General features: G+C 41.9%; 3 protein-coding genes across 3 annotated transcripts; all 3 read right to left on the bottom strand.

Moving 5' to 3' along the window:
* Positions 1 to 647: 647 nt before the first annotated feature.
* LOC144981187 (hydroxysteroid 11-beta-dehydrogenase 1-like protein) lies at positions 648 to 6,195 on the bottom strand. Its single transcript, XM_020701389.3, has 6 exons — positions 5,990 to 6,195; positions 4,670 to 4,800; positions 4,092 to 4,295; positions 3,934 to 4,027; positions 1,628 to 1,793; positions 648 to 1,514 (listed from the first exon to the last, which is right to left on the bottom strand). Exons 1-6 carry the CDS (start codon positions 6,072 to 6,074, stop codon positions 1,334 to 1,336), a joined length of 861 nt encoding a protein of 286 aa, XP_020557048.1. The 5' UTR covers positions 6,075 to 6,195; the 3' UTR covers positions 648 to 1,333.
* A 2,049-nt stretch (positions 6,196 to 8,244) lies between these two features.
* LOC101164468 (duodenase-1) lies at positions 8,245 to 10,945 on the bottom strand. Its single transcript, XM_004067831.5, has 5 exons — positions 10,790 to 10,945; positions 10,564 to 10,717; positions 9,628 to 9,757; positions 9,300 to 9,554; positions 8,245 to 9,210 (listed from the first exon to the last, which is right to left on the bottom strand). Exons 1-5 carry the CDS (start codon positions 10,833 to 10,835, stop codon positions 9,058 to 9,060), a joined length of 738 nt encoding a protein of 245 aa, XP_004067879.2. The 5' UTR covers positions 10,836 to 10,945; the 3' UTR covers positions 8,245 to 9,057.
* A 3,087-nt stretch (positions 10,946 to 14,032) lies between these two features.
* Positions 14,033 to 16,111, bottom strand: LOC101163727 (kallikrein-7). Its single transcript, XM_020702235.3, has 6 exons — positions 15,964 to 16,111; positions 15,648 to 15,881; positions 15,435 to 15,579; positions 15,205 to 15,337; positions 14,775 to 15,029; positions 14,033 to 14,700 (listed from the first exon to the last, which is right to left on the bottom strand). The coding sequence occupies exons 2-6, from the start codon at positions 15,703 to 15,705 to the stop codon at positions 14,533 to 14,535; spliced, it is 759 nt and encodes a 252-aa protein (XP_020557894.1). The 5' UTR covers positions 15,706 to 15,881; positions 15,964 to 16,111; the 3' UTR covers positions 14,033 to 14,532.
* Positions 16,112 to 18,558: the final 2,447 nt, after the last annotated feature.

Below are 18,558 nucleotides of genomic sequence, written 5' to 3'. Positions count from 1 at the left end.
GTTTTTTTTTTTTTTTTTTTTTTTTGACAAGTCTTTATTGTGACTTCAAAGTAAGCTATTGGCCCAAGAGTAAAGTATTTTGTATGTTTAGTTCATATTTTGTAAACTGTGTTTGGTGAAATTGGTCTAATTTATCAGAAAGTGTGTTTTAGCACAAGAAAACTCAGACCACTGAGAAGAACGCTCAGAAAATGGATCAAAAGATTATTGGAATTACTGAATTCCGGGATTCATCCCATCCAGACTCTGGATCTTTAATTTGAAAATCCAGAAAGACATTTTTGGAACCACTAAACAACAGTCAGTTCTTGGTCCAAACCTTCCGACCCGTCTCTGGTCTAACAGTTGAAGTCCATGTTCTGGTTTTTTGGTGGCTCTTGAAGCCATGAACCCTAAAAGAGATCCATTCCTTATGAATCTTCCCCAAATTCTAGAGCAGGTTCCTTAATTTCTACTGGACTTTAGTCATGTCTGTTGTGTTCCTCTTTGCATGTTTCTGCTGCTGAACTATGCAGGGAGGCTTGATGCAGCAGCAGCAGCTGTCACTGTGTGATACAGACTGACAGAACATTTAGATCTTCTGGAAACTCATGCACAGCAGGTATCCTGAAATGGAAATCTGAGAAAAAACACGTGACATTATCATTGAACTTTTGAACAATGTTTTATTTTTCTGCAGTTTTCTGAATTTTGTGGATCAATCAGCTTTAAGTTCTTATATCAATATATAAAGGATAACTTGAAATGCACCCAAGCACACTGAGAAAGCTAGATAAAGTGTTTGATTTTTTTTTTACTGAATAAAGTTAGTGAAATTATTTTACTTTTAGATGTTTTAAGAAATTGAAGCATAACTAGGCGGCAAAGATCACATCTTTCCTCATAAAAACAAACACAACCAAACACAAAGGCTGATTGTTGCTTTAGTAACAACTTACAAGAAACTGTAACTCTTTACTTTTTCCAAAGCAAGGTGATTATAAAAAGGTGTTTTTCCTCCAATAGGTTCAACATAACAGAATGTATCTGACTAAAGGATGGAGGAACAGAAAAAGCATCACATTCTTTCCACAGAGGAAGACTGTCGGAGCAACTTTCGGCCAGAAAGAAATGACCTCTTTTATTCAAAATGACTTTTTCTAATCAGATTGCCCATTTTTAATAACTAAGCAAAGATTGGGATTATTTCTGACAAACATTAAAATCTGAGCAAATAAACTCACACAAAAACATAGAAATAATACGATGTTGGAGAGAGGACCAGCTTTAACAGATGTCCTCCTCTTCAATCTGAGGAGCAGGCAGGTCTGTCCACAGTGCCGCCACGGTGCAGTTAGGAGTTCTTGCAGAACTTCTGGATCATGTAATCTGATAAGGAAGGACACCAGTCTTTGGTGAGAGCCATGACCTGCGTGAACCAGGGGTAGAAGAGCTCCCTCTGCCTCGTTGCTCCTGTGATGATGATGTTCAGCGCGGCGTCTGCTGCAGGGTAAGCCGGCATGTCCGTGAACTCCCTGGAGCACAGGAACAGGAAAACAAGGATTTAAGGTCCTTCTCCTTTCCACACACTCATATCTATGTTTACATGGAAGAAAGGATTTTTATATTTTTTCACAGACTGACCAACCTGACGTGCTTCATAGCGGATGCTGTGTCTATGAGCCCCAGGGTGCATATGGAGATGGACACGTTGCTCCTCTTCATCACCAGCTCGTGACGAAGGGACCCGAAGAAGCCATTCAAGGCAAATTTGGTTGAAGTATATGGAGCCACGCAGGGAGTGTTGACTCGACCTGTGAGGAAACCAGAGGCGTGTCCAGGACAACAACCTGGTTCACTATCAGGAGATCAAATTCCAGGAAGAAGATGTCAGAGTCCTTTCCTTGTCTTAACCAACACACAGTTGGAAAATGATTAAGCTAAATCTAAAATGTAGCTGAAGTCCCACTCCGATCGTCTTCTAATCTGTTTTTTTAAATGTTCCCGTGGTCTTTTAATGATGATTATGCCATTTCTAGATGAAATCAAAAACCTGTTGTTTGCTAGGACATAGTTTCTGCAGAGCGGCAGGAGTTGATCAGAAATTCACTGCCGAGTTGTGGAAATGACTGTTGGCACAGAACAACCCAGCCCCCCTTCCCTTCCTTATTGTTGAGAGCTCTTTGTTTACAGTTTCTCCCCCTAGCTTACAGCCCTTCACACCCCAGCCTAACATTAGCAATGCATCAAAAATGGCAGCAATATTGTACCTATCCAGCTATATATGTATACCAGGGGTTGGCAACCTGAACCTCTCAAAGAGCCATTTGGATCAGTTTCCCACTGAGATGAAAGCACAGGGAGCCGCAACAGTAGGGGTGTTAGAAAAAATGTTTTTGCAGATATATCATGATAGTTCATTTGGAAATACTTGTATTGACTCAAAATGCTGTCAAGATATTTATTTAATTACTTTTAATTAATTTTATTCATTATGAGCGTGATGTTTCCTTTGATCTTTTGTCCATTTTCCACAACCTTGAACAGACTTTTCCATCTGTCAAACACCAGAGTTAAGATGAATTAGATTATGGAAACAAATTCATTTTGATGCAGACTCCTTTCTATTTTTTCATTTTTTCTTTATATCCAGTGAACTCAATAAATTATATTAATTTTATGGACGATAACTATGTTTTATTAGGAAGCAGCTGTTAGTTTGTTGCAGGCCTGGAATCATAAGCGGTGAGTCTAAGCCCCGCCCCCACCTCTCTACCTGTTTCTTGTTTTTCCCCGTGTGCACGCTGGTCACAGGAGGGGTGCTCCAGTGTGTTCTACACAGACAGTGCAACATACGGTCATTGTAGCAGCAAGGTGACAGGATAGAAGGGGCAGCCTAACGCTAATTTACTTAAATTTATGCGGAAATGGGTGGTTTTACTCTGGGGGGGGGTTTGGGGCGCTCATGTGTCTCCTATGAGATCGCCACTGACTGTCTTTCCAGAAAAGCGTTCCATGCCATAACAGACTCTGGTCTGCGTTCACAGCTGCAGACACGCCCCCTCTGCGCGTTCACGCTGCTGTCTTCCTCCTGCCCACTCACTCTGACGGTGTTAACCCTTGTGCTATCCTACGTCCCCCCACTTACATTTACTTGTTCTCCCTACCATGACAAAAGTGGATAAAGGTGGAAAGATTTCATGTAATCCATGGACACCAGTGAAGATCACAAATCATTGAAGAAAAAAGGTTAAGAGCACTGTCTAGTGGGTCTAGATGACCCAACTCCCAATGGTAAAGTGCCTAGGATTGCACAAGGGTTACAGGAACCACGACAATCTTAGAACATGATAGATATTTTACGAAAACACAGAGAGCCGCAACACAGGCATGAAAGAGCTGTTCGGTTGCTGACCCCTGATATATACAGTATCTAGATCTAGATCAAGATTTCAGCTCAGATGAGGAAAACATAGACTTTCATGGATCTATTTATCTGCAAGTGGATGCATCAGAATGGGGCGGAGCACGGAGACTGGCCCCGCCAAGCGTATTTTCTATGTTACAAATACGATTTAAAAAAAACATTTTTTCGATTTACAACAATTTGAATAAAGAAATATTCAGAAATTCAATTTTGGGCTCAAGTTTCTTTATAAATTTCCTCCATCAGAAAAATACCACTATAACATGATAACAACTCTAAAAAACACAGTATTTATCAGAGTGGGACTTTAATTACTGTGCATGTTTGGATTTCATCTTTTTTTGGCGCCAGATTCTGCAGGTATCCGTAAACATCTAAACAACAAAAAGGTCAGAGAAAAAGTCAATACAGAAACGAATCAAAAGAATCCTCTTCTGAGTGTGTATTGTAAGAAATTTAATGAAGAAACATTTCATATTCAATAGAGTTCTTTGGTTAAATATCGGCATGCAGGCAAACACGCCTACCGCCAACGGATGACACGACCACCAAAGCTCCTCCGGTCCGCTCCAGGAAGGGCAGAGCTCTCCCCGCCATCTGGACGTAGCTGTGGAAGTTGATCTTCAAACAACAGAGAACATCAGGGCAGCCCTCGACACCGACACGCCGACAGGATGTGACTTACCTTCATGAGCTGCTGAACCTGTTCGTGATCTCCATCCCACATCCGGATGTAGCTCGGCCCAATGTGGTTCAGAACTAGGTAATCCAAGCCTCCCAGCTCCTCCAGAGCAAAATCCACCACTCTGTCAGGGTCTGCATCCGTGCTCATGTCTGCTGCTATGTAGACCGCCTTCTGAGCCCCCAGACTGAGGCACTTCTCCACCACCTGTGAGCCACCGTTACTGAGAATGATCAAACTGTCCAGCGTGGCGCCACGGATCAGGGATCAGTCTGATGTGTCCTTTGCTTATAAACCAATTTATAAAGATTCTGCAAAATTCACTTTGAACCAAGTCAACCAATCAGACGGGGAGCTCATGATGCATAGTGCACAGAGTTGAAGAAAAAAACAAGTGGTCAATCTAAGCAGCAAAAGAGTCAACCATTTGTGGCTTCACTTTCATTTTATTTGTGTTAATTACAACACAGAAAAACAATCGATCTGTGAGACAGGAAGATTGAAATCTGCATTTGTTTTAATGAGTTTAGTACAGTGAAAGTGCAGTTGTGTTTGTGTTACCTGTAATAAAGGTCACTGACCTGCTGCAGAACTTTCTCCCTCCGGGCTGTAATGACTACCTGGGCTCCAAAGCGGGCGTAGTGATAGGCCATCTGCTCCCCGATACCTGAGCTGGCCCCCGTCACCAGAACTCTGGCGCCTCTGAGCGACTCTGGAAGGAATTCATCTGTTCACTCTTTCTTTCATTTACAGGCGCTTATATTCAAATCCTAAGGAGTCTGACAGCTCCTGACTGCTGGTCTGGGGGGCTGTAGACTGGGATAAAGGGTGCAGGAAGGAGGGGCTACTGAGGTCACCGCCCTGCTGGATGTTGGATGTTATGGCACAAGAAGCCAGTGCGGAGATGTGGACAGTGGTCTGCCAGAAGCAGAAATTAGACGTGAAGCAGATCTGCAGAGCTTTGATTTTGCAGCTGGTGGTCATATCAGATGACTGCAGGGATCTCAGAGCCGACAAGAGTCTGAAGGAAACACAAGTAGAGATCTGATGTTTACGACAGCGCTGCATGCAGAGCAGTGGGAGGAGGAGATGTTTTCAAGTGGTAACCCTTAACCTCCATGGGACCAACAATGAAGAAGCTCTGCAGCATGAAGGTCTGAAGGGAGGAAGAACAGAGCTGGAATCTGACTCCTGCTCACAGAGTTACTTTATTCAGGAATAAAATTGAATACCAAATGCAGACAAAGATGGAAGCCCCCGATTATCTATTACCTAACAGCTTTTATAGACTGGGGATGGGTCTCTCAGCACATTGTCTACTCCTTTATTACCATCATTACAAGTCTGTTCTGCCAGACCCTTTATGGACATTTAGCTGTATATTCTCTATCTTCTCATTTTCTCTTCTTGGAAAAAATTTGGCCCAAAACACAGATGAACCATTGAGTTCACTTTTAGGTCTTATCATCGGATGTTCTTGCAGGTTCTCCGGGTAAGAAAGGAGGTGATTTAGCTTGTTTTTCGGTCATCTTTAACTCGGTGAAAGATGAAGATGATTCTATCAGAGATGTAGAGGAGATGTCTCATGGAAAGGACTGGAGGTACTGAGCATCTTCAGCATCTTCGCACTTTTTCAGTTCATCTGTCTCTGCAGAAACGGATGAACTGAACAGTGAATACTGGATTTTTGAAAGGCGATGGTGATGAATGATTTACTTTTGAGCGACCACCGATGTCTCAGTTACTCTTCTTATCTCTGTCCTGCATCACATGGTGTTATACACTATGTGATGCAGGACAGATGCAATACGCACATGCATACACACATGCAATACACACATGCAATACACACATAAGAAAAGGAACAAATCAAACATTCAAACAAATATTTGACAACATACCTGGATCAAAAGTGGGTGAAGTCCACTGCAAAGCCAGATAGATGACGCACAAACTGACCATCAGGACTTTTGCTAATGATGTCATTTTGAAAAGTTAAGTTAGTAAAAGTTAGGCTGTATGTTTGAGAGCTTCCAGAAGTGTCTGCTGAACTTTTACTGTTCTAGTCTGGAGCAGATTTGAGGAGACGCCTTGCGATGAACTGCTATTTACGTCTCTGTAAAATATTTGTAGGTTTTAATGATGGGGGGGTGGTTTGGAAAAGCCACAAAAGGTATCAGGTCAAAGATAAAACTTCAGGACAGTTTGCTGGTTTTATTGCCACCAACATAGTAGTAAAATTTAAACCATAACTCAGAACAATATTGAAACCCTTTTGCCTTTGTCCCAAATGCCCTAACAGGTGAAAATGGATGGTCAGCAGGTAAAAATGGTGAAAAACGCTGGTGACCAGTTTCAGTGGTAGACCCCTCAGGGAACCCGTAGAGAGAAAACGTTCATGCGCATGTTTTTCTACATCCATGGGGATGTAGGTGAGACGCAGGCGTTTCCTACGAATGCATTAACATTTTATCTCTATGGGTTGACTGAGCGCTCTACAACCTTGATATTTTGTATGGGTCACCTGCGTCCCCCTTACAGGTCTGACCCTTTTTCTTCACAGACGACCCGGATGCACCTGTGAGGACCGCTGGGACTAAAACTTATGAAATGGAACATCTAATAGAAAAAGACGAGTTAAAGAATTCGGTAGAGTCATAGATAACTCAGATCTAAACATCCTAATGATGATATTTCTGATCAAGCAATATTCCGAGTGGCATCAGCGATGAGAGCCAATGGGCATGATGGAGTCTCTGGGGGAAAAACAGCCGCACTGAGAGTAAACTGAGGGTTTTGGTTTTTCCGTGTGAGCCTGACACCTCTGAACATGAAGTCAATCATAAGTTGTTCACGTGTCTTTGTTGCTCAGTTAGATCTCTCCAATGTTCATGCTGCACTTATTGTTGGTTGCGGTGAGGAAGTGCCTTGTTGAAGCTTGACTGGGGGATCCGTTATTCTGCACCCTACAGATGAAAGTTTGTACAGTGTTGCAAAAAAATCAAATGCACACATTTTCTAAACTCCAACCTCAGCTTTAATAAATGCAGACACAACATGGCCAGAAGGCAGCGCTGCAGTTGTCACTTCACACAACACCAACTTTTGGCAATAAAAGTTTCAATCAAATATTTATTGTGATTTTTAGACAAAAAAAATACATTAAAACCCCCCTTAAAAAGTCTGGTCTATTGGCCTTCATTGTACTGCTGCCATGTGACACCTCTGGAAGTTAACCACACACTAGTGTGGCTCCACTGGTGTGTGGATGTGCATTAATGTCCCGGTGATGGTCGGAGGCATCGTAGGCGCGAACTGGCAGCCATGCCTCTGTCATCACTAAGTATGAATGAGGAGTGAATAAATAATGGACACAATGTAAACACTTTGAGCATCTGGAAAAGCACAGATAAATATAATCCATTATTATTATTATTATTATTATTATTTAACCAATCACAAGAGACTATGCGATCAGGGGGGTGGGGTTTAAACTGATGGAATGCTGAAGATAAAGAAAATACTGTTGAACAGAATGATGAGGCCTCAGGAGGACTCCAAGGATGGAGATGTCCTAAACTGTCCACAAATGTTAACGGTGACGGGTTGAGCAACCTGCAGGAAATGATATCTGACCATCACTAGATTAGATAAGATAAAACTTTATTGATGTGTTTGGCAAGATACCAAACATTTCCACCAACAGCAGAACTCTGCAAAGACTAGATCCCAAAATAGCAATGGAAGAAAATATGTTAAAAAAAGATTTTAAGAATTAGGAAGAGAATAATAGTGAACAGTTTTTAGAGGAGCACCAGTATCCTCCTGCAGCCATTCTGATCCATCTTTAGGGAAAGCATTTATTTTAATAAACCCCTAACACCTATTGATGCAAATTTTGATGAAACTACATCTTCTCCTTAGTTTAGCATCTACATGGAAGAAAAAAACATATGTGATTTTATTTTGTTCATTGCTATAAATTCCTAACTTTTTTTTAAAGTGGTGTCTTGTTTTTCTGTAACTCATGGTTTCATCTTTTTGCTTTAATTTTTTGCAAATAATTGCTCTGAATGACAAAATGTTATCAAAAAACTGTTCACAAACTGTTTATTGAATGCATGGTTGAGGCAGAAAAAAAACAAAGAAAAAAAAGTAATTTTAAGATGACATTATTTATTCTGTACCGGAGTCACAGGTCAGACATGAGGGAGGTGACGAGGACTTTGTAGGTTCTGATCCAGACTCTCCATCTCAATGGTTTACACAGATCATGATGGGTTTCTTTCAGACAGACAAACAGCACCTCCCACGACCCCAAAAAAACGATGCAAAAAGTTAAATATAACAAATAAATCAAATAACAATAAAAGCTACAACAAGGAAAGCTAGATTTGTTTATGTACAACCTTTGATGCAGGTTATTTATACATAGAGGTTAACATTATGGTGACCAAGAGATGGTTCTACACCTCCTACACACATTTAAAACAATATATTTGTTATTGTAGGAACCCAGAAAGATATCTTTTTAAACTAGTTAAAGAAACATTTAGGTCATATGAGCCTTATCAAATATAACTAATCAAAAATTGTGTATTCAATTACAGTTTATAGATTTGTGTAGAAAATGTTTGTATTTGGAAACAAAACATCTTTTTGAGCTGTTCTGTGCAGCAAGTTTCATGATATTTAAGCATAAAGATGCAAAAATCTTCTGAAACTCAAAATGATCTTGATGACGAGGAGCATCAGGAGCATTTACAGATTAAAGGGATGAAGTTTAAGGCTAAACAATAGAAATGAATGAAGGTGTTAAAAAAATGACAAAACTGGCTCAAAGTTTGACCACAAAGAGTGAACAGAACCAAAGTGATTGAAGTAGAAAGTAAAAATGCAAAACGGAGAAACCAACATCAATATTTTAGGAATTGTTGTGCATTAACAGGACTAAACAATCTTCTTTATTCTAGTTGTTGTTGAACTGGGTTATGATCCAAGACCTGAAGGAGGAGATCCGGGTGTAGACGTCAGGGGTGCTGGGATCTCCACATCGACGCCCAGAAAAAGACACAATGCCCGCTGCCTCTCCGTCACAAATCATTGGGCCGCCAGAATCCCCCTTTAAAGACAAACATCCCAGCCGGTAGATGAATTGAAAGATGCTTCAATGAAGCCACAATGTTCACATCAAGACCGAGTTCCTCTTACCGAGCAGAAGCCCTGAAAGCTGCGGGCCCCAACACCACAAACCATCGACCTCAGGACACGAACGTTTCCCCATCTCTGTCTGCATGTCCTCTGAGCCAGAATGGTGACATCAACTTCCTGCAGCCGGTTTGCTATGGTCCTGTTGTCCCCGATGTCCCCCCAGCCAGCTGTAATGCACTGGCTCGCTGGTCCCACTGTTCCTGACTTCAGAGGAATGACCTGCACCTCTGGAGTCAGCCGAGCTCTGCCATCAAGCTGACGAGCAGAGAAGGTCATCATTTTCACATCAGAATGTAAAGAAGGGATGGACTGAACCTGAAGGTCTCACCTTCAGAAGCATGATGTCGTTGGACAGCTCATTGTAGTTTGGATGTGGAATGGATCTGAGAACCCTGAAGGTCTGCCTCGATGGCTCATTCTCTTGCAACAAGTCTGCCCCGAGCACAACGGTGAAAGGTCTAGAAACAGGACCACAGTGTAAACTGCATGAGCTTCTGCTGCTTTATCTATGACCTGCAGAAGGCCATAGAAAAATGTGCACGAACATTTTCTCCATACGGGTTCACTGAGCGGTCTGCCATCCTGATATTTGGTCACCTGCGTACCGCAACACCTTTCACTTGCAGATGCACGTAAGAACAACTGGGACCAAGGCCTTCAAAATAAATCCCTTTCTGGAACATTTAGTTGCTTTTTCCTTTTTAAACTCATGGACATTATATACTTTTTGTTTTCTGCCTCATATCTTCTGACCATTTGAATATTAATTATTTACAAAGAAACTTCAACAAAAGCCTGGAATGAATCCACAGTAATTAGACTGTAATGATGCAACAGAGCCAACGCTAAATCTCTCATTGATGTGTACTTTAGAACCATCCAGTGCCTGAGTGAAACATTTCAGTTATTGGAAACCGTTGAGTTCTGTTCATTGGGATTTCTAAGTCCAAACTGCAGAACTCCACATACAGGCTAACATGTTGTTTTGCTCCAAATTCTTATTCTCTACTTGATGCATAATCACCACAATAAGTGGCATTCCCTTCTTACCATGTTTTTGCTCTAAATATGGTAAACAAGGACACTAAAGGATCACAAAAATACAAATGTAGCTGCAATCATTATTTTTGAAACAATGATTAAATGTGGAGCACATGTATGAGTCGCTGAAATGTTTCCGTCGCCTTTAGCCACGTAAACTGAGGATCCGACACTCATGAGGATTCATCATGAAACAAAAGCATTACCTGCTGCTGAAACTTACATGGGCAAGTCACAGTGAGCCGCAGTCAGCACAAAGTCCTCCCTGACCAGCGCCCCCCCACAGATGTGCTGACCCCTGACCTGCAGCGATGCCATGTAAGGGCGTGAGTGGGGGGCTGCATCTCTGCCTCCGACAATATGGGAACCAGCAGCCCCTAAAACACAAAACACCAAACGGTCAACGGAGGCTCTGCAGCAAAGGTTAGCACAGGTGCAGTCTGGCTTACCCCCCATGAAGAAAAGCAGCACAAACATGACGGCCATCGTCTCCATCCACAGCCACACTCCTCCACGGCTTTATATCTGCAGACGAAAGACGTCTTCCTTTTCTGGCATTTCTTGCTTCATCAGATTTGGCAACATTTCTCTGTTAAGGATTTACAAAACAGGCTTTCATCATTTTTGGTACTGATGGTTTTATGGCTTCAGTGATTCAGAAAGAGGACTGTAACGCTCACTAAGTGTAGCTAAGGTTTCTGACAAAAATAAGTGAACGAGTTCGCCTTTCAGGAAGGCAGACTCTACAGTATTTCGCTTCGGTTCCCCCCCCCCCCCCCCAGGTACGAGCCAGGACCCCCCAAGGGAGACCCGCTCCACACTCCAGGCAGCCACCCACCTGGCCCACGGTTGGTCCAGGGAGGAGCAAGGCAGGGGCCAGCCACCCCCACCCCGGAGGGGAGCACCCCGGGGAAATGGGGGGCCCACAAGGGGTGTTGTAAACATGGCCCGACCAGGCTCGGCCACTGTTGGAAGTTTGGCGGGGCCCAGGGGCAAGGACACCCCCCCGGCTCAGGTGTAATGTGAACACCCCCCCCCCCCAGGCGGAGAAAGTACCGCCGGGCCCAGGAGACCGGCACCCAGGAGACACGGCAGCCGACACCAAGGGACCGAACCCCCCACCAGGGAAGGGGTAGGGGACAGATGGTCCTAGGTCACACCTTCCTTGCAAAATGTGTGTGCGTGTATGTGTGTTTGTGAGGGTGTGTGTGTGCATGTGTGTGTGTTTTATGTTGGAGTGTTTATTTTGAGGGGCGAAGGGTGTGTGTACTAAGGGGGGTGCAGTTAAAATTGGCGGGTAGGGCACTGAGGGGACATCAACTGATTACTCACAGTGATGTCCCCTCACCCTCCCCACCAAGGGGCCCTAAATGTCTGAGGTGCGGTTAAAATTGGCAGGTAGGGTGCTAGGAGGACATCCGCTGCTTGCTGGCAGTGATGTCCAAGCACCCCCCCCCCCTACCAAGGGCCCTACATTTCTAAGGTGCAAACAAAACCGAAAGAGGGGGGGCCCACTCCATACGGCAACCATGGGAGGGGTACCACTGGCAAGTAGCTCTCCCCCCAAGGCGCATCGCAGGCTAAACCCCCCACCCCTTCACCCTAATATGAGGTTATATGAGGAAGGGGGTAGGTTGGGGACAGCTGGTAGACTGTCCCCCCGGTCGTCAAACAGGGCAAGTCTTCCGTTTTGTGTCGTGGTTGTGGCCGACAATAACCATTTAAGATACATTAAGGGCTTCACATTTGAAAACGGCCATTTCCGATTTTTCGCTACGTCCAGACAGACGTTACAATACATTTTCACAAATCTAAAATATTTTTGAACTGAATAACAAAGGAAAAGGCATTTTCTATTCACAGAAAGATGTCTTCCAAAGGTTAACCGAGTGAGAAAAAAAGTTTTGTTTAACAATAAACTCAGAAAAACACGAGATTGTTCCAGAACTGCAGTAAGGTTTGTGTTTTTGTGAGTTTCAGTGTGTATTCATGTGTGTGTGTGTGTTTGATCTGAACTGAATAAGAGGTATGCATGTTGCTTCATGTTGTTTCTCGTTTCTGATTTGCATCACAGTCGTGTTGAAAGAGTTTTGTTGGGACAGAATGAGTTGTGTAAAACTGCTGTGTGCTCACACATGAACCAAAGCCCTCAAAGAAGTTCTCATGGATGCAGCAGAATATAATATTTACTACGAAAGTATTTAGGATAATGATTCTGTTGAGTTAAAGACCCAACCCAGTGAAAATGTCTTTTTGGGTTTCTAACATGTTTTCGTAGCTTTTTTCTGATGATGAAGAACATTTATGAATACAATTTAGACTAAAATTGCACTCCTAAGGAGTTCTTTATTCTAATCTTTGTGAATAAGGAGCAGATGAAGAATTGCAGTTTGAAAAATATCATAATTGTGATGTAGAAAATACTCTGGGCGGGGCCACAAGCTCCCTGCTCTGCCCCATTCTGATGCATCCACCTGCAGACAAACATATCGATAAACGTCTGAGCTGGAATCTGGATCTAAACTGAACGGCTGGAGAGCCACAATATTGATGCCATTTTTGTTGCACCCATAATGTTAGGTTGGGGGTGTCTGCTCTGCAGAAACTAGGTCCTAGAAAACCACACAAGTTTTTAGATTTTGGCTAAAAAATAACATCAAAATAATGAGAGGTTTGACTCTGTTTGCTATAAATCAAAGGGAAGCTAACCCATGTGACAAACTACTTAATCAGTGTGCGCTCCCCACCCCACCCCAACATCACAAACCCTCAGTTGCCACAAAGTACTCCTGAGTTACACTTGTAGACTTCTGAGGTCAAAGGTCAAGCAAATTCTCCAAATATAATGTGATCCTTGTTATGTTTGTAGATTGCACATTTGTATTACCTTTACTTTTTTCTAAGAATAGAAAGTAAGAGACACAAGCAAATGGAGAATGTCAAAGTCATGTATCAAACTACAGGTGTGAAAATGGATGGAGGTCAGCTGCTGCGGTGATGCAAACACAAAGAACAACATGAACTCTAGCAGGATGATAGAAAAGCAAGATAAGCCAAAGGTCAAAGGGAAATGCCACGTTAACCCTTGTGCTATCTTAGATGACCCTTACTTTGATGTGTTATTCCTACCATGACAAAGGTGGATAAAGGTGGAAAGATTTCACCAGTGAAGATTACAAATCATTGAAGGAAAAGGGTTCAGAGCACTGTCTAGTTGGGTCAAGATTACCCAACTCCCAATGTTAAAGTGCCGAGGATAGCACAAGGGTTAAAGAGGAGTTCTCCACTGAGCGACGTATGAAGAGTTGTCTCATCTTCAAGCTGCCAGCTAACTTTACTCAGGTGTCCTAATGACATCAATGCCCCCATCTGCATTAAGGAGATGACAGCAGAAGAAGTGCAACAAAACTATCACAGTTAGCAGTTTTTGACTGGGGGTGGATGCTCGGCCTCAGACTTTAACCCATTTGGCAAGAGTCTGATGAGTTTAACTGACGATCAGAGAAGTCTGGTGAGCGCACACGCTGGCTTTATTTTAGAAATGTCCCCCTACAGTAAGTTATCTTCCTCCAGAGTTTTGTTTTACGTCATTAAAATGTCACTGTGAAAACCTCCTCCCTGAGTATGAGGACTTACAGAGCAGGTTGTGTGTCTTCTTGTAGGTTCTGGAGGGTCACAGTGAGAGGGACTCATTTTGTCTACAGTTTTATTGACATGAGGCTGTTTTACAAATGTGTTCCTGCAGATTTTCCTGAATATTTCCAGAAAGGCCAAAGAGAAACTTGTGGGACATCATTAAGAACCAGGACGTTCTACTGAAAAAAAGAAAGAAAACCTTTGTAGCAGCCGTGGTTCCATTGCATCCCAGATGACAGTGGTTCCGAATCCGGTTAGGGTTTGAAAAAAAAAACGGTTTTGTTTTCTGCAGGACGTTTTTTCCTCTTGAACAGTTAAAAAGAAAGGTCAGGCTTTGTGCATCTTCATTTTCAATCTTTTTAAATGTGGACTCCATGTCTACAACTGTTAGAAATCTTTAGTACATCAAACAGCTGATACTTGGAATGACTTACAAACAGTAAAATCATGTTTTTACTGGTTAATAGTAATGGTTAATAGTTAATCAAAAATTTGGATTATTTTAAATGACACCAGAAAAACCGCCTCTGCTAGAGTTAAACTTTGTTTCAAAGGTTCACATTGGGCACGTTTTCTTCATGATGATGTTATTGATCCACTGAATATATTCTCTGATGTCCGTGTAGACGTTGGGCACATCAGGGTATTTGCAGTTGTAGTTTTTGTTAAAAGAGACAATGCCAACAGCTTTGCCGTTGCACACCAGAGGACCACCAGAATCCCCCTGTAAAGAGCAGACATCATCAAACACTCAATTAATCTGTCAAATTTACAAACTGTGTTACTGAGAAAACTGACCTGACAGAATCCTTTGTCTGTATACTTTCCACCTGCACAGATCATATTGGGGAGAAGGCCGCCCCAGATCTTCTGGCAGTCATTGTGATCTATGATGGACACATTCACCACCCTCAGGTCATCCACAGAGACGTCAGTTCTCTCCGTCTTCCCCCATCCAGCCACAGAGCACTCCTGATTGTATCTCAAGTTCATGTTCTTTTCTGCCAGTGGAATTGTTTTAATGTTCTCTCCCATGGTAGCATTTTCGGCCAACTGCAACACAGACATTTTTGGTTTTAACTCCTCGGACGATGAAAAGCGTTCAGTGATAATTTAATTGGAAGAATCCATAGCACAGGTGGGTCTAGCTAGCAGAAATAAGAAAAGCTCAAAACCATTAGCATGTTATTAACAGCAGAACCTCTTGATTACCTAAATGTATACTTACTTTAAGGAGCATTATGTCATAACCATTTCCAACATCACTGTAAGCTCTGTGCTTGCATTGGTTGCTTATTTTAATTTTCTTGGCATTGCTGTTCTTCCAGTTGTGTCCTCCCAGAATGACGTGCTTCAAACCTCTGAAGGATTAGGAATTGGACAGTTATTTATAGTTTTATAAGTCAGAAGCTGATTGACAGGCCTTGATGAGATGATTTGTGAAGTCTAATTCCTCACTTGTCACAGTGAGCAGCCGTGACCACAAAGTCCTCGCTGATGAGGAAGCCTCCACACACGTGACCGTTTTTGTTCTGGACGGACACCATGAACTGCATGGAACCTTCTGGAGCAAGTTTCCCATTGATGATGACACTTCCTTGAACTGTACAATGAAATCAGGTTGCTGTTTATCCATCTGTTTCAGAATTACAAATAAATTCCATTTCTTACCATGTGATGCAGCACAAATCAGAGCGTGGAAAAGCAGAAACTGTCCCAGAGCCTTCATGGTGTCAGGAAATCACACTTAAGCTTCAGAGAGTCTCTGTCTGACAGATATTTATACATGGACTGCCCTTTGCTTTAATCAGAGGCCAATCATCTTTTATCTGATCTACACGTCAGACCACATCCTTTTTGCAGCGTGTTTGCAGCTTGTTTCATTTTTTATCATTTGCTGAAAATCTTCAGTATCAACAGAAAACAGTCTGTAGTTAGTGAAGAACCTTATCAGAAAATCAGGTTGTAAGATGTTATCGCTTCTTACCGAACATGTAGGCGTTTTGATCTGTGAAAGCCTCAGAGTGTGAAACTTTAGACCGTCACATGTGGACTGATGTCATGTATTCCAAATGAGTCACTTTCTGCTTCACGATCAGTTCAGAATGATGCAGCTCGTCTCGTCCTTCAAGAGATGATAGAATACAAGACAGGATACGCTCTGTTTTTTCACTGACTTCCTCTGCGTTTCAGTAGAACATGTCGTGTTGGTGGAACATAGACTGTTTCTCCAAAACATCTTTGATCTCCTTCAGAAATGTTCTTCTTTCAAAGTTCAAGACACTTTTAACCAAATGAGGTCAATTAAAGCGCCATTTTTTTATGATTTGGACACCGCTAAGTTAGAGCCATATATTGTCAGTAAGCAGTAATTGTCATTGTTTCTATGGCGACCATTGTCACCAATCAAGAGTGAGCTTATTGGAAGGTCACACCCCTAAGACTTGAAAATTGGCTGCATGAGATTTGTCAAACCTTTGTTTGACCACGTTGGACGTGGGGGCCAGCAGGCTCCACCTACTTTTATTGAGGCATCTGATTGGTCAGTTTAAAATTTGAATTATTTTTACTACAGAAAAAATATCATGAAAAAAAAGGATTATTAAGAAAATGTTAAAAAGGTATCCGATCATAAATGGTTATTCTGACCAATAGAATGTCTGAGTAACAGTTTATTTCTCTATAGAAGTCTATGGGATTCTAAACATACTTCCTTTTTGAACCCCCAGGGGGGCGGGGTCACTCACTGCGGTTCTTATATGCAGTCATTTGTCACTAGCTGTCTTAACTGGGGTGTGATGCTGCTTAAAGGACTGCATTTTTGTGAACAAGCGCACAGAACTACACACTCTTCTAGCCACACACACAAACATGAAGTAGTTTGACTACACAAGATCGGATCATTCTGCAGAGAAACGGATTTTTAATTTTGTTTGATATCCCTTGTTTGTTGATAAGTGTGAAATAGATGAAGATGCATTCGTACTTCTGAAGACAAAGGCTTGTAGGTCTTAGAGGAAAAGTAAAACATCATCTGTATAAGGAAATAGTCTACAATGATGTGTTTTGAATTAATTATATGAATTCTATGATTCACTTGCAAAAAGAACAAGGTCATTGGTTCCATGCAAACCAGAGTTCACCTGTTTATTGAACTCCAAACAAATTGTCCAAAGACACAAACTCATGTTTGGACCAAAAAGTCTTTTTCCACAAAACACACGAACAACTAACATGAACTGTGGTGACCATGTTGACAGTTTTTGGCGTGAGCACATGGAGGCAGGTATTCTGAAGTCTGCTAACCTCGACGCACCAAGATGCATGTTGGTGTCACAATACTGGCTTATGTCAATGATCAGATGGGATTATCCATCAACCTGCATCAGCAATTAATGACAACACTCAGCATGTTTTCTACTGTACCTCATCAACAGGAGCTGCAACCAAACAGGGCAAACGTATTTGCTGCTTTAAAAATAGGTCAACATGATAAAGCAGCAAACTTGCCATCTTGTTTTGTCTGAACGGGTTAAAAGTTTCACAGATGAAAAAACCACAGTTTTCGTATTTCTGTGCCACAACAGATGAGATGGTGACTGATAAGGGTTTGGTTTTCCATCACCGAAAATGCTCTGATCATGTTCTCAACAGCATGAGTACACCACAGAGTTGCTCACAGCTTATTTTGGGCGTCGTGCCGTAGTTAAGCACCTCCTACGAACAGTTCCACATTAGTTTTATCCACAATTCACTGTAAATTTTGGTTTGAAATGCAGAGACGTCTGCATAAAAACCAAAGGCTGCAACACTTTTACACTCCACCAATGGAACAGATCCATACTAACAACACTTTTACAGCATCAAGGAGATGGAACCAGAGCTAAGTTCTTGTCATGGACCAGAAAAGGGAGCCCCTTATCCACAACTTCCAAAGTCCCTTAATTTAACTCAGAAGTTGAATTAAGCTTAATTCAAGCTCTGAAGGATATTATTTTTTAATCTTTACACATAATTTTAAACCTTTTGCAGATGTTTTCTTTCGCAGAGAAAAGCAGCTATATTGTGAAGGTATGATCAAATTGACCAACAACTGGAAATTGTAACAAACAGGAGGGACACTGACTGTGGGACAGGATGCCCCCTGCTGGTTAGTACAGGACTGGTTTGGTTCATCGAGAGAATAACTTTGGCGTCAGAAAACGATCAGCTCCTCAACGTCTCTTCTGATCATTTTGTTCAAAATGCATTCTAAAACCTCTACCTGAATGCATCTGAGCAGAGGTGGTCCTGACTAATTTGATGCCCTTTATTAATCAAATAAGTTTAATATACTTGTATAATTAAACTACAATTAAGATGTAGCATGTACGTTATTTTACTTAATACACATCAATTTGTTTATTTTTTTTAGGCTGACTGGTACTGGTATAAATTACTACATTTTTCTGTTCTCTTTTTTTCTATTTAAGCTGAATAGAACCCTGAATTATGAATCAATCAACTCAGGTCATTTCCTTGGGCATCATGAATGAACATCAATGGAAACTAAAGGACATTTTCTTCTGTTTTTGTGCTCAAG

This window comes from Oryzias latipes, chromosome 4 (assembly GCF_053564925.1).
Source record: "Oryzias latipes strain Hd-rR chromosome 4, Olatipes_Hd-rR_3.1".
Lineage (NCBI taxonomy): Eukaryota > Metazoa > Chordata > Actinopteri > Beloniformes > Adrianichthyidae > Oryzias > Oryzias latipes.
This window is presented reverse-complemented; position numbering and strand designations above follow the sequence as displayed.

Excerpts from the sequence above, each read along its gene's own strand:
- LOC144981187 (XM_020701389.3), bottom strand. The coding sequence starts at position 6,074 with ATGACATCATTAGCAAAAGTCCTGATGGTCAGTTTGTGCGTCATCTAT. Across the intron at positions 4,296-4,669 it reads GGGAGAAAGTTCTGCAGCAG|GTGGTGGAGAAGTGCCTCAG; the intron begins GTCAGTGACCTT and ends GGTGGCTCACAG. Across the intron at positions 1,515-1,627 it reads TCCGCTATGAAGCACGTCAG|GGAGTTCACGGACATGCCGG; the intron begins GTTGGTCAGTCT and ends CCTGTGCTCCAG.
- LOC101164468 (XM_004067831.5), bottom strand. The coding sequence starts at position 10,835 with ATGGAGACGATGGCCGTCATGTTTGTGCTGCTTTTCTTCATGGGGG. Across the intron at positions 10,718-10,789 it reads GCTGCTTTTCTTCATGGGGG|GGGCTGCTGGTTCCCATATT; the intron begins GTAAGCCAGACT and ends TTTGTGTTTTAG. Across the intron at positions 9,758-10,563 it reads GCTCACTGTGACTTGCCCAT|ACCTTTCACCGTTGTGCTCG; the intron begins GTAAGTTTCAGC and ends TCCTGTTTCTAG.
- LOC101163727 (XM_020702235.3), bottom strand. The coding sequence starts at position 15,705 with ATGAAGGCTCTGGGACAGTTTCTGCTTTTCCACGCTCTGATTTGTGCT. Across the intron at positions 15,580-15,647 it reads GATTTGTGCTGCATCACATG|TTCAAGGAAGTGTCATCATC; the intron begins GTAAGAAATGGA and ends TTCATTGTACAG. Across the intron at positions 15,030-15,204 it reads ATGACATAATGCTCCTTAAA|TTGGCCGAAAATGCTACCAT; the intron begins GTAAGTATACAT and ends TCTGTGTTGCAG.